The sequence below is a fragment of the Ciconia boyciana genome, chromosome 1 (assembly GCF_034638445.1).
Source record: "Ciconia boyciana chromosome 1, ASM3463844v1, whole genome shotgun sequence".
In the NCBI taxonomy this organism is placed as follows: Eukaryota; Metazoa; Chordata; class Aves; order Ciconiiformes; family Ciconiidae; genus Ciconia; species Ciconia boyciana.
Genome location: NC_132934.1, coordinates 219,842,473 through 219,856,684, shown reverse-complemented (window position 1 = coordinate 219,856,684; position 14,212 = coordinate 219,842,473). Strand labels below are relative to the sequence as shown.

Sequence of the window (14,212 nt, the reverse complement as noted above, 5' to 3'; positions counted from 1 at the left end):
CCAGTGCCTCTCCTTCCCGAGGTGAAGGTGATGTGGGCAACTGGACCTCAAAAGTGTGGGAGTATTGAAACCACATGTAAAGTGGAGCTCTTCAAAGACTGGTCTTGGGCAAACTGGTGCACCATCCAGGTCCCCTTTGTGAGACCTCGTCTGTGTGACTCTAACCAGGCATGGCCAAGAAAGATGCTTTAAAGGAAGGTGTGAAGAGGAAAACTGCTTGTGTGACTAGGAGCAGAGTTCTGGTCTTGCGAAAGAGGACAAAGGAGCAGAGGGTCTTTTGCTTAGCAAACGTTAGGCTGGGTTGTGTGGCTTTATAGACATGCTGGGGTGCAAATGCCAGGAAGGGAAAAGCGTAATCAGATTTAATTTCAGAGGTGATGATAGAAACTGGATGGGAACACACTGAGAGAGGAGAGTAGAGGTAATTTCCCAGGTGTTGGAGCAGGGTGGAGGGTTGGAGCTGTCTTCCAGCAGATGCATGAAAGCAAAAAATCCTAGGATGCTGACTGTCAGTTTTCCTGGGTAAGATAAGCTGTCACATCTAAAGCAACAGGCATTTGGCTCTATGATCCAGAAAGTCCTTTTCAGGTCCATCTTTCTAGATACAGAGCAAGACAAATTGGAGATGGAGATGAAGATGGGAAACCAAATAGTCGGTGCTGATCGAGGGGTTAAAAATTCTCCTGCAGGTCTGGAAGAAAACTTCCATCATGCGAGGTTAACTTACTTCCATGTCTCATGGTGGCGTGTGGAGGAAGAACAAGGATTTGACTAACTCTTCTCTGCCTGTTTTGACATAGGAACTATGGGTCCTCAAATGATACTAGCAAATGTCAGGCTCACAAGAAAGGGAAGGGGTTATTTCTCAAAAGGTGCTGTTAGTTTGTGAAACTCCTTGCTAAAAGACAGTGTGGATGCTAAAACTGCACAGAAGAGGCTAGACGGGTTTCTGGGGAAACCACAGATGGAAAAACCACATCCACTCCTTGGAAGTCCTTGAGCTTCAAATTGTTTGAAGCTGGGAAAGCACACAGGAGAAGTATCACGGTATGTTTCCCTTCTCTTATTCTTCCCTAAGGGTCTGCTTTTGATGCTGGACATAGGATCTGAGGCTGCATGGACCTTTGGTGTGACCCAGGGTATGGCTGTCCTTGTGTGCCTGGGCTCTTCTCACTCAGGTTCCTGCAGCGACCATCATGCCCCACTCGCGTCCCACCAACACCACGCTGTCGGAGCTGCACCTGACGGGCATCCCGGGGCTGCAACACCTGCACCACTGGATCTCCATCCCCTTCTGCATCATGTACCTCGTCACGCTGGCTGGGAACAGCACCCTCCTGTGCATGATAAAGGCTGATCCCAGCCTGCACCTGCCCATGTTCCTCTTCCTGTCCATGCTGGCTGTCATTGACCTGGTGATGTCCACCTCCATCACCCCCAAAATGCTGGGCATCTTCTGGTTTCACTCCACAGCCATCAGCCTGGATGCTTGTCTTACCCAGATGTACTTTGTTCACGCTTTCTCCGTGATGGAGTCGGGGGTGCTGGTGGCCATGGCCTTTGACCGCTATGTGGCCATTTGCAATCCACTGCGGTACTTGTCCATCCTGACCAGCCCTGTTGTGGCTGCCATCGGCTTGGCTACCTTGCTCAGGGCTGTGGTTTTCATGAGCCCCCTCACCTTCCAGATTAGCCGCCTGCCTCTCTGCAGCCCGGCAGTCGTGGACCACTCGTACTGTGAGCACATGGCCGTGCTCAAACTGGCCTGCGGGGACGCTACCTTCAGCAACACCTACAGCCTCTCTGTCTCCACCTACGTGGGCAGCTTTGACTCGCTGCTCATCGCCCTCTCGTACGTGCTCATCCTCCGAGCAGTGCTCAGCCTCTCCTCCCCACAAGCCCGCAAAAAAGCCTTCAGCACCTGTGGCTCACACCTCTGTGTCATGGCCCTCTTCTACATCCCTGGGCTGCTCTCCATGTACATGGAGAGGTACCACCAGGAGCTCCCACCCCACGTTCAGGTCCTATTGGCTGATCTCTACCTCCTCATCCCACCAGCATTCAACCCCCTGATCTACGGTATCAGGACAAAGCAGCTTCGTGATGGAGCACGCAGGGTGGTCTCCCGGAGGAGACCCATGGCAGGAGGGATTGGGCCTGGCGTTCAGGGCACAGGGCTGGGACTCATGAAGTCAAAGTCCAGTCCCTAGAATGGCCAAAACCTCTGCTGGACCTTGGTGGGGCTCTCAGTCTACGTTCAGAGACGCAGGTGCCCCAGGAAATGTTGGAACCCACTGAATTCAGGTCAGCACCGAGGGCTTCAGCTGGTTGTTCTCCTGCCTGTCCCTTGCACAAGGCAGTGACATTGGCACAGCACCTCTGGGTGGTCCAGCTCCCTCAGATCTCCCAACATAAACATGGTTGCAGCTACCACCTAACCTTGTTCTGGCAAAATGACCTAGTGCAGCTGAACCACAAAAAAGAGCTGCTTCCTTAACATATCACTTTATGTGCAGCGGAGCCATGCCAAGAGATGTAAGGGACATGGGGTCACAGGACCATGGGATAACTCAGGCTGCAAGGGACCTCAGGAGGTCTCTAGTCCAGCCTCCTGCTCAAAGCAGGGTCACTGACGAGGTCAGACCAGGTTGCTGAGAACATCCCCTCCCTTTCAGTGAAGGTCTGTCAGCCCTGGGGAGCAGGTACTCACACACAGTCACCGCCGTCCTGAATGCACAAACACAGCGCACCCTTTATCTATCTCTCACCAAAGTAAATCACCTGAAAAACTCTCTGACTCTCCCCTGCCTCTGTTCTCCACCCCTACGGCGGGGCTACACCAGAGCATCAATTCAGTAGCATCCAGTTGTCATCTCCTTGATGACTTCTTCATGCTCTAACAGGTAAAGTGGCCCCAGTGGAAGGGGCAGTCGGTCCCTCTGCGCAGGCGAAGTGCCATGGAGGCCAGCGCAGACAGCGGAGGTGCCCGCTGGTCTCTGGGCATCGCTGTACTTCTGCCCTGCACAGGGACAGAGGGCTCTGCATTGCTCCACCAGCCCTCTCCATGCACCATGGAGCTGGGACAGAGTTAATTTCCTTCATAGTAGTTTGTATGATGATGTTCTGGATTTGTGATGAAAGCACAAATGGGTCTGGCTGGGATGGAGTTAATTTTCCCCACAGCAGCCCTCACAGTGCTGTGCTGTGTATTGGTAGCCAGAAAGGTGTTGATAACACACCAGTGTTTTGGCTACCACTGAGCAGTGCTCGCACAGCATCAAGGCTGTCTCTCCAACATTTCCCCCTCACCCAGTAGGCTGGAAGTGGGCAAGGTCTTGGGAGGGGACATAGCCAGGACTGCTGACCTAAACTGGCCAAAGGGATGTTCCAGACCATATGACATCACGCTTAGCAATAAAAACTGGGGGCGGGGGGAGGTTTGCCAGCGCTGCCATTGCTCAGGGACTGGCTGGGCATCGGTCGGCTGGTGGTGAGCAATTGGGGTTTTTTACATCACTTGTTTTTTCTGGGTTTTGTTTTTCTTTGTTGTTGTTGGTTCTGGGTTTTTTTTCTTTTCTTTTCTTTTTTATTATTAAACTGTCTTTACCTCAACCCATGAGTTTTTGCACTTTTACTCCTCTGATTCTCTCCCCCATCCCACTGTGGGGAGGAGTAAGTGAGTGGCTGTGTGGTGCTCAGCTGCCTACCAGGGTTAAACCACAACAACCATGGATGCCATCCTCCCGCAGGGATCTGCAGCAGGAACCTGTCTGCCAGGTGCCGAGGCTATTGGGTTGTGTGATTAAAAGTTCACCTCCATACACCCCGAAGGAGCAGAGAAACATGGCAGGCGGGGGAACCCCAATATCCCCCTCAAAGCCCGCAGAGCCCCCAGCCCGGCTGCTCCCCAGGCTGTCCCAGGTGTGAGACCTCCAAGTTGGTCAATGGCAGTGGGTCTCCCTCCTTTCAAACTGACATGGGGTACTGCCTACAGGGTGGGGGGACAATCAGTATGGGATGCCAGGAAGAGCTCTTTGGGACTGTGTGGCACTCAGACATGGGATGTTTAGAGGAGAAAAAAGGCTGGGAATGGGAGGGTTAAGGGGGATTGGGGGCAAGCAAGTGTGGGAAAACAGAGGCATAAGGGGATGAAAGGGTCCAGTCACATGTAAACATGGTCTTGGTCAACATGCTCGTCTGTCCATGCCTGGTGCCTGATCAGCGCAGTCTGTCCTGTCTTCTCACTGAACTCCATTTCTAACATCCCTGGGTGAGGGTCCCCTAATCCGTGTGCATGCGTGAGCATGGAGGGCTGAGCACCAGCTGCTGGAGTGGGGACCATGGACCATAGGGGCCCATGAGCCCGGGGTGCCAGCACCTGGAGAGACTGGGGTGCAGACATGTGGGGTGGGCACGCACATCAGTGTGCAATCACCAGCAAACATCAAGCAGGACCAGCCAGCGAGTAGGCTGAGATTTGGGAACCAGGTATCAGCGAGGCTGTAAGTCTGGGCTGGACGCTGGAGAGACCAGGGGGTTTAATTGCTACTGGAGGGACCAGAGGGGTCCAAGCTGCTGCAGAGACCATGGGGTTGGCTACTGGTGATGCCATAGGACTCAGCCTGCTACTGGAGAGAGCTGTTTGCACATGTGTGTGTATGTGCATGAGGCAACATGAGGTCCCTGAGACCAGGGATCCAGGACCATCTACTGGGTAGACTGAGCGTCTAAGTTCAGCTACTAGAGGGATCCATACTGTGTGTGCGTGTACATATATATATATAATATATATATATATGTACACACACACAATTTCCTCTAAAAGCTTTCATACTAATCACCCAGAGAGGACAACAGGATCAGGCTATTGACGCTGTTCGTGTTTGTGTGTGCATTTTCAGTCTGTGTTAACCTGTGTGCCCGACTGGTCTCCACTGGCAAACAACCTGGGGCAGGGTCTGTGTTTGCATCCCGTGGTCCAGATCAGCAGCCAGGAATCTCCTGGGGTGCAAAAGCAATAAACACCCTGGCATGTATGACATGACAGGCTCCAAAGTGTGTGAGAAGCATGGGGGAACCTCCCTTGGGAAGAAAGTCTTGCTTTGGGTGTACGGAAACTTCCTGATCTGCCATTGAGACGTATCAACCAGAGAAGTGAACTCCAAGCAAAACAGCCTAAATATAAGAGGTTTTCTTGAAAGCCTGCTCCCCACCTGCAGTCGAACACTGCGTCCCTGCCCCGGTGCATGACATGACCACTGAAGACATTCCCTCTGCTTGACAGGACACAGTGCCATTTTGTGTGTCTGGAAAGGAGAAACTGCAAGGCATCATTGCCATCCAACACGCAGAGATCCCTGCAAGATGGAGGGGAAGGTGCATTTCTGGCTGGCTGGGTTTGTTCGGGTATGGAGAAGACATGGGTCCCTGTAGGGAGGAGAAAGCCAAGAAGAAAATGTGCATAAGACCATGGCAGTAGAGATAATATTGAGTCCACATGGAGCTGGAGATGGTAGAAATGCCCTGTCTTGAACAGGCTCTCAGCTGTAGCTCTTACGGGCTGCTTTGAGGTAGAAGCTCTGACAGACTGAAGCATCCCAAATGTCAGGGCTGATGCACCCATCCTACATCGGGTCTGTGCCTCCCAGACCACGCATGGGGTCAGGCAGTCCCAGACACGCTCCCAGGCTCTCCAGGGCAGCCGGCCGGCTGGAGTAGAGTTCATCGGACAAGACAGCTCACATGGGGACCACTCAAGGAAACGGAGATGCGCTGGAGGCTGCATCTCTGTCTCACACCCTGAGTGTACATGCATATTCCTCTGGGAAAGTGCCGAGTCGGAGACAGGACACAGGGGCTGTGAAGAAAGTGCTCCTAAGGCAGGGAATGCATCTGCAGAACAAAATCCCTGCTTTAGGAAAACCTCCCCTTTCTGACAAAATCTCTAGGAATGACATTCCCTGCACATCACAAATGACTGTGTCTTCATCTCCTCCCCCATCTCACACGTCCCTCCTTGCTGAGCCCCTGTGCTGAACAAATCCTGTGCTGTTCACCGAGATTTTAGGGGAGCAGGAAGCATCGGGAGAGGAGACAGAAGAGACAGGACAAGGCAGAAGAGGGTCTCAGTGGGACAGAGCTGGGATGGAAGCTCTCTGGGGCAGTCCCACCTCTCCCCTCAGTGCTGTGCTTGTATGGCCCTGACACAGCCCAGTCACCACAAGAAAAGAATGAAAGACCTTCCTGCTTGCCTTATACCAGGTAGGATAACTTTATATGGATGACAGGAAAATAAAGGACGAGCTCCACTTCAGAATGGCATTCCTCTTGTACTGCATTTCTGCTCACACATAGGTTCTCATCTGCACTTCCCCCAGAATATTTTTTTGGAAAATAAGCTGAAAAATTAGGGAAAATTAGGGATTTTGTCCCTAATGAGCTGGCATTCTGCTAATGATCCTTAAAGGCAGGCTTTACACCTGCTGGAGGCTTGCCATCATGTGTGGTTTCCTCATGCATGATCAGTAGGCATCGTCCCTCACCTACGTACTGCGTGATGCAGCCAAGGCTCGGGACCCGTTGTGAGATCCCCCCTCCCTGCATTGATTCTTGCACAAACTCTTTTCAGGGATTCAACAGACATAGAAGTTTGCTGTAATGGTTCTGAGTGGAGAGAAGAGTGGAAACCCAGAGTTTCCAAACCATCTTGCTCTCTCTGGCAAAACCAAAGGGATTTTTCTCCACTTCAGATGGACTATTTAGTTTACATTTTGTGCATTGGTCTCATGGGCACCCGGCAGGCTCTGGAGACCCCCATAACCCCGAGACCCCAATGGTATGACACTACGAGGGAGAGCTAATGAAAGAAGCTGAAGCAGTCTTGAAAATTTCTGTCTCCTCACAGAACAGACAACCTAATCTCTGTGTCCTCCATCTGCTGTCCCTTAGGGGATTTCCAGAGGACGTATTAATACCCCAGTGTTGCTGCGCTTAGAGATACGCAGAGATGTACTGCTGCAGCCCTCCAGGTGACAGTTCTACAGGTGAGACAGGTACCTGCGCTTACCCTTCTCGGCAGACCGGGATCTAGGCTTTGCTTAGGCTGCAAAGCTCTTCTGTGCTATGGTTTTCCATCTCCCAGGACAAGAAGTCCCTGTGATCAGGGTGCTTCAGTACTGCTGCAATACTGATAACAATATTGTGCCAGGCACTGGCTGTGGAAGAGAGCTTCTGGAAGCAAATCTACTCCTGCCTTGGCAGCTGGGGATGCAGCTGTGGGTTCAGACACACGTAAGTGCCTGGAGGTAGGTGTCCACACACGCTTGTGTGCATGAGTGCTTGGTGTCTAAGCACTGAGTACAGCCAGTGGAGGTCCAGCCCCTACGGTCAGTGGATCCTGGAGAGCAACTCAGCTCACCCTGGGGCAGACCCCTACATTTAGGGAGTCAGTTATTCTGTAGGCTCCATGCTCGAGCTCTTCTCTGACTGCAACAGGGTCTCAGACCCTCAGAGTGTCACTCCACTTGGATGTCTACAGCCACTTGAGATGCCCCCAGGTACACAAGGCATCCGTGTGGGAGAGGCAGACCATCACCCAGGGTTTGCAGGGACCTGCACCCTGCTGGGTGTAAAGGAAGTAGAGGCCAAGTGGGACACATGGGGGGTCTCAGATGGCTCTAGGCACCTGTGTTTAGGCAGCTGAACCATGCCCTGAGTCTTTGCGGAGGGACCCTCATGTAGACCCTGAGATCTGATGCGTTAGACTGGGGCTTGCACCGTCCCAGGGTGCCCAGCTCTGTTTTGCAGCAGGGGCTGGTCCGTCTCACTGGCAGTACGTGGGTCTGCTCAGGAGCGTGGGTCTGTGAAAGCAGCCACGGGTCAACCTCGCTGCTCAAATCTGGCGTCACACCCGTCTGGTTACCAGGATGCAGACGGTCAGTGCGGTGCAATTACGTGCAGTAATTAAAAAAGAATTTTGATCCTGTTTCAGCCTCTCAAATGTCCTGATTCGCAGACATTTAGGCCAGAAGGTAAGCGCTTCTGTCCTGACCAGTCTTTTCAGCCAGCAGCTCCTGCAGCAACCCCAAACCTGGGGCTAAGCCATAGTTCAAATGGAGGGTTCAAAGCCTACAGAAGTCTGCTCTCTATTTTAAATCTTCAAATGCTGTGTTTCCTTAGTTGTCTCCCAATATCTCCTTTATTTCTATTCTGAACTTATCTAGCTTCTGCTTCTCACTGCTGCCACACTGGCCATGCCTAATGTTAAATTTTGGCCTAAATGATCCTGTAACGGGGCTGTACACAGGTGAATTTTACTCCATGTTGTCACTAGCATGGGTATTGCCAGCCATGAGCCACCCTACAGCTTGCTGCTTGCTAAAAAGCTACCGGTGGATGATCTTCCAGGCAACTTCTTTTAACAGGCAGGGATCTGGTGCGGTCATCACCTGCCTGGTCTTTGCCACCGTGTGGGGAGAAGCAGCAGAAGCAGTAGCAAAGTTTTGGCACAAATGAATGTGTAGATCCTGCCCACCGTACTCAGACTTTTCTTCTTGTCTCTCCAGGATTGTTCTCTGGAGTTTCTGTATTACCTTCAAGCTTCTCCCATCAGAATAAAACCTCAGAAATTAATCTTTTCCTCTGACTACCACCTAGTTTTGCAGGCTTCTCTCACGGGTGAATGACAGAATGAAGACAGAGCAGCAAAAGGCATTTTCATGATCATGCTTAATGTCCCAGAGCACTTTCTGAGACCACTTTTTGCCCTACAAATTTGGAGGAACTTCCTATGTTGGGCCCATTGCAGGGAAGCCAGGGCTGCTCAGGCAAAAGCGCTGTCTGAGGGGAGCTGGATGCTGATCTTTTTCTCTCCTCTTGCAGCTTATTTCAAGGTATCAGCTGAGCAGTGGTGAGCAACCAACAAAGAAATAAGCCTTTCACAAGCAACTAACTGCAGGAGTCCCTTGGTTATTCGTGGTGGCACAACATGAAACATGAACTTCTTCACCTTATAGGAACTTTCAAGCCACAACAGCACCATTTATTCAGCCTTTCTGATCCATTCCCCCTAGCTGGTCATGTTATGCTGTAGTGCTCCCATCTCACACATTGTAATAATGATGTGGATTCCTGATCTGGCTCTTGCACTGACGTGGAGTCCCCACCTTATCCCCCTTAGTTCTGGACATCTCAGGGCTCAAAACTGGGCTCCTTTTTTAAGCACAAAAGCAAGATTCTCCTGCATGGCTTCTGATCCCTTCAACCACCCCAACAGCAGCTCCTCCTCTTTCATGCTTGTGGGTGTCCCCAGCCTGGAAGCTTTCCCCACCTGCCTGGGCATCCTTTTCTGCTCAGGCTATATCATCGCCTTGGTAGGAAATGGTGTAGTTTTGCTTGTCATTGGGCTGGACAACTCCCTGCGTGACCCCATCCATTGCTTCCTGGGCATGCTGGCGATCATCGATGTGGTGATGGTGACATCCATCGTCCCCAAGATGCTGAGCGTGTTATGGCTGAAGTCCACGGAGATTGGTTACATGGCCTGCTTTGTTCAGATGTTCTTTGTTCACTCCACAACATCAGAGGAGTCGGGAGTGCTCCTGGCCATGGCTGTTGACCGCTATGTTGCAATTTGTCACCCCCTCAGGTACCAAGCCATCTTGAATCGCCAAACAATTGCCCAAATAGGCCTGGCCATTGTGGTGAGAGCTCTCCTTTTCATGGTCCCCTTGACAGGGATGGTGACAAACCTCCCCTATTGCCGTTCCCGCGTGGTTCCCCATTCGTACTGCGAGCACATGGCCGTGGCAAAGCTGGCGTGCGCAGACCCCAGACCCAGCGGGCTTTACAGTGTGGCTGGGTCCTCTCTTATAGTAGGGATGGACATGGCTTTCATTGCTGTGTCCTATGGGATGATCCTTAAAACTGTCCTGGGGAAGAAGTCGTGCCTGAAGGCCTTCAGCACCTGCGGGTGTCACATCTGCGTGATGCTGCTGTATTACGTCCCTGGGATCGTCTCCATATACACACAGCAGTTCAGCAGTGGCATATCCATGCATGCACAGGTTCTGCTGGCTGATCTCTACCTGACCCTCCCCACCATGCTGAACCCCATCGTTTACAGCATGAGGACCAAGCAGATCCGTCAGGCAGTGCTCAAAATGCTATTTTCCAGGAAGGTTCATGCCTGACACAGTAGTCAACGGTTTTCCAGGTGTATTCATCTAAGCAAAGACAGCACGAATTTCATTCCCATTGAATGCACACGGTGAACGGAAGCAATGAGAGGCGGGGGGACCCATTGGCTTAAATGACCACGAGACACTGCTCTGTGATGAGAGTTACTTGGGACTGGGATGATTTGCAAATACCAGAGTCCTATTTCCCTTCCTTCTTTCCAGGTGATACAGAGAAGTAAGCAGCCACCTTTGAGTTTTGAGATGTTCCCGGTGCCATGAACATCCCTGTGATAATTTAAAGTAACATTTCAGGGCTTCGGGTATATTTGTATAAATACACAGGTTCTATTCCAAATGGGGAAATGTCTTCTATGTTGTCTTCTTTAGTCCCTGCTGGACTATCAGGGCTAGCAACAGGAGACTGTCACACACTGCAGGTGCTTGGCAGGTGCTTTGTGGTGTTTATCTGACTTTCTGCTGCACTGTGCCTTGACACCTTGGAAAAAACAGTGGACAGAATGTTTCTGCTGTCCTGAATTTGCACATTTCAGCCTTATGCTGCCTGGGGCTTGGGGAGGCGGTCTGGTGGGGGCGAGGACAGCCCATGGCATGGCCCCTTGCACTGAGAGCCAGGAGAGGCTTCCAGCTACTCTGTTCAGCAGAGCCAGAAATGAAACTGCACTCGCATCGCTCCAGGCAGAAACACAAAGAAGGTCTTTCATTCTGCTGGAGACGACTTGCACAGCCTATTCCTGTCTCCCTTGGTCATCTCCTAGCACCTGATTTGTAAAAGACATCAGATGAGAGAGATTTGACTTGGGACTATAAGGCTGTTACCATCCAGCCCCCTCACTGAGGTTATTACAAAAGATGCCTGGAGAGGGCTCGTGCTCTTGGGAATCTCCATCCAGGAGGAGACTCCCAGCAGCATTGCCTGGGGTGATTTATGCCCAGCCCTGCAGCTCTGCCCTCGCGCACAGGAGACGTTTCTTGGCGTGAGCGTCCCCGAGGGTGGCAGCTGTCTGCAAGCAGAGAACAAGGTGGGTGGCTGCACGGGAGGACTGGCACGAGTCAGGGCACGGCAAGCTGCTCCAGGTGCCTAAGGACGGGAGGCTGGTGGGAGTTCAGCATCTGGCCTGTATGCATTCACAATGTGAGTCCGTTAGGAAAAAAGGCAATTGCTGGAAAATTTGCTTTAAAAGTAGTTTTTCAAAATTTTAAAGTTTCTTATTAAATGAAACTGCAGACCCAAGGTTCCAGAATTCTGATTTTTTAAGTATTTTTTTAGGTAAAAATAGGACTTGAGTTTAAAAAAGTAAACAAACAAATACCAAACCTTTTAACCAAAACCGGATTTTTTTTGCTTCAAAAGAGTCAGCTTGTTTCTGTTTGTATAAATTAATCAATAATTAGCTAAATACACATTTTCTGTAAGACAAACTAGATTTTCAGCCACGGATAATGTCCTTAATCCCTTGCATACAACAGCAGGTATGTGAATAGAAAGCTATGGGCACGCAGCTGGGGGTTCTTGCCAACAGGCAGAATTTGGTGAAATAGGCTGGATTATGTCCCACGTGGTGCAGCTCGCTTGGGATCGGGTGGAGAGGTGAAGGAGGCAGGCAGCCCCTTGGCCCAAGATCCCACCCAACCCCCTGACCCAGGATCCCGACCCAGCTGGGGGACAAAGCATGATTTTGGGGAAGTATCCTGCATCCATGGTACAATTTGTGGAGGAGGAGCGAGCGCTCCAGGCGCACACACCAGACCAGTTACACACCCAGGGCACGGTCTGGAGCTGGAGCTTTGCCTTTGACGTGACGGGTGTCCTATACATCGTGCTAGCAGCCAGGCCAGGTGGCACTCACCTTTGTGCCCCGTCCTGAAATAACCTTGTTTTATCTCCATGGGAGAGTATGTTTGAATCATGCACTGTGCTGCAGCGGGCAATCCCCCACTGCCACCAAGGTGCCTGTGATGAGAAGGAAAGGGTTGCAAGGGTTGAGGCTCAAGGGAGAGCTTGAGGAGGGTTGCAAGGGAGAGCTCAGTCTGGAAGATGTGACGGAGCAGGCATAAAATGTCACAGGAGAGCACAGGGACCGTTCCTTCAATCAAAGGGTTCTGCATTCAGCACTAATTAACTGTGAGGAGTAAAGAGGAATTAAACTACAGGAGAAAAACATTGGTGGTACCTAGGAACCAGTGGTGGTGATCGCAGTGCGTTTCAGCCTGCAGTACTGATTTTTCATTAAAGTTCCGTTTTCCCAAAGCTGAGGGAACTTAAAGGCAGAGGGAATTTAGACAAGGAAACTGCAGAGTAAGTTAGGAAACGTTTTGACGCAGTTCAGCTGCTGGCCAAGCCTGCTCCCCTGCATGCTTGCAGAAAAGGACAGCAGTGGTCAGGAAAGTGGATGGAGCACTGAGAGCTGCAGCTAAAGCACCATGGACGAAGTGAAATGAGGGGACCTGGTCAGGACCTGATGGGAGTTAGAAGCTGTTAAGTAAAGAAATCAGATAAAAGCAGACGAAGGCATCTGCCCCTCTGCATGGAGAAGAGAGGTCCATGCCTACCTGAGAGAAAGGCCATCAGAGAACTTTATTTTTTTTAATGTAATTTAATTGATTGGTAGCTGAGAAGGATGTTAAACAGCTTCTGCTAAGAACAGAAAACAAATTACAGAAGCAGGTCTAGGTAATTTGCACGAGGGAAAAAGCATCTCTGAGTTGGCCAAGGAGGTCTTTGGCCTGTTCTGCCAAACTTTTATGAGTTCTGGCATGCTGCGGTGACTGCAGACGCTTCCTCGAGCCATTACTTTAGTGAGAAAATACAGTGATGTGATTAGCTGCAGATTGCTTAGCCTGACGTCAATGCCCAGCAGAATGCCCAAGAAGTTAACAGGAGATTTGGTCAATAAAGAATTAAAGGATTGGAATCAAATTAAATTATGGCAATCAACATGGCTTTGCAGGAAACAGCTCTTGTCAAACCAACCTGATTTCATTTTCTGATGAGATAGCAAGTTAATCAACGTGTGTGTGTGTTTGAGTACAGTACACAGAGTTATCTAAAAGAAATATGCTTCCACCACGCTGCTTTCAGGTGAGGAGCTGACACAATGCAACATCTGTGAAGCATCAGCAAAGTGGATGAAGAACTGGATGATTAAGAGACAGCTCAAAATGAAGCTGTCAGAGCCATCATCACAAAAAGCTTGTGCTTCTGCAGGGATGCCACAGCGGCTGGCTCTAGGCTAGAAGATATTCTGTATGACTTTCATCAGTTGTCCCAAAGTCAGCACAAATTGTGTCTCAAATAACGCTGGGGAAAGGCAAGTCCTGCAGAGCAGTCTAGAGAGACTGGCAGACTTGGTGGTTCAAAGGAACTGCCTGCAATAAGCTCAATACCAGGGTAAGGAGGGTTGGGCAGGTTCTCAGAGCAGAGCACTGTATCATGGAGAGCAGAGGCTCTGGAAAGCAGCTGACAGCACACTGAGAGGGCAACACTGGGACCCAAAGGGCTAGTGCAATTTCGGATGCATAAGAGGGAAATGGAAGAGGTTATTTTTTTCAACACAGATGTTGAAATCTTGGAGATGTGAAAAAAAAACCCTCCCGGTAAGACAGACAGTGGAACAGGTGAGTGGAGATGAGAAACTTGCAGTGCTCTAGGTCTTTAGTTTATCAATAATAACTCCTTGGTCATGGGAAGTACATACCTTCACGCAGTGGAGGTACTCCACATACTCCGCTCTCTGGCCAAGCATAGGAAGGTAGAGGAGGATGCTGTGGCTGGGAGGAGTAGACATGCGATGTCAAACGGGAAGAAAAGCACGTGGTTGCAACCGTGAGGATGATTAGCACTTGAGGCAAAAATCAAGGGATGGGGGTTCTCCATCGCTGGGTGCCCACAAGCCTGCACTAGCACAATGTCTTCCAGGAATGCATGCTTTCGCAAATCCCATGTTATTGGGCTCCAGAGAGGAAAAAATGGGTGTAACTCCACTGTTTTTGTGCATTCTGCATTAGTTTGGCCT

At 50.7% G+C, this 14,212-nt stretch overlaps 2 protein-coding genes across 2 annotated transcripts; both read left to right on the top strand.

The window, feature by feature from the left end:
* Positions 1-1,196: 1,196 nt before the first annotated feature.
* On the top strand, positions 1,197-2,210 carry LOC140648993 (olfactory receptor 52K2-like). The gene has a single exon (XM_072855578.1). The coding sequence runs from the start codon at positions 1,197-1,199 to the stop codon at positions 2,208-2,210; it is 1,014 nt and encodes a 337-aa protein (XP_072711679.1).
* Positions 2,211-9,242: 7,032 nt separating this feature from the next.
* Positions 9,243-10,190, top strand: LOC140648986 (olfactory receptor 52I2-like). Its single transcript, XM_072855566.1, has one exon. The coding sequence runs from the start codon at positions 9,243-9,245 to the stop codon at positions 10,188-10,190; it is 948 nt and encodes a 315-aa protein (XP_072711667.1).
* Positions 10,191-14,212: the final 4,022 nt, after the last annotated feature.

Excerpts from the sequence above, each read along its gene's own strand:
- LOC140648993 (XM_072855578.1), top strand. The coding sequence starts at position 1,197 with ATGCCCCACTCGCGTCCCACCAACACCACGCTGTCGGAGCTGCACCTG.
- LOC140648986 (XM_072855566.1), top strand. The coding sequence starts at position 9,243 with ATGGCTTCTGATCCCTTCAACCACCCCAACAGCAGCTCCTCCTCTTTC.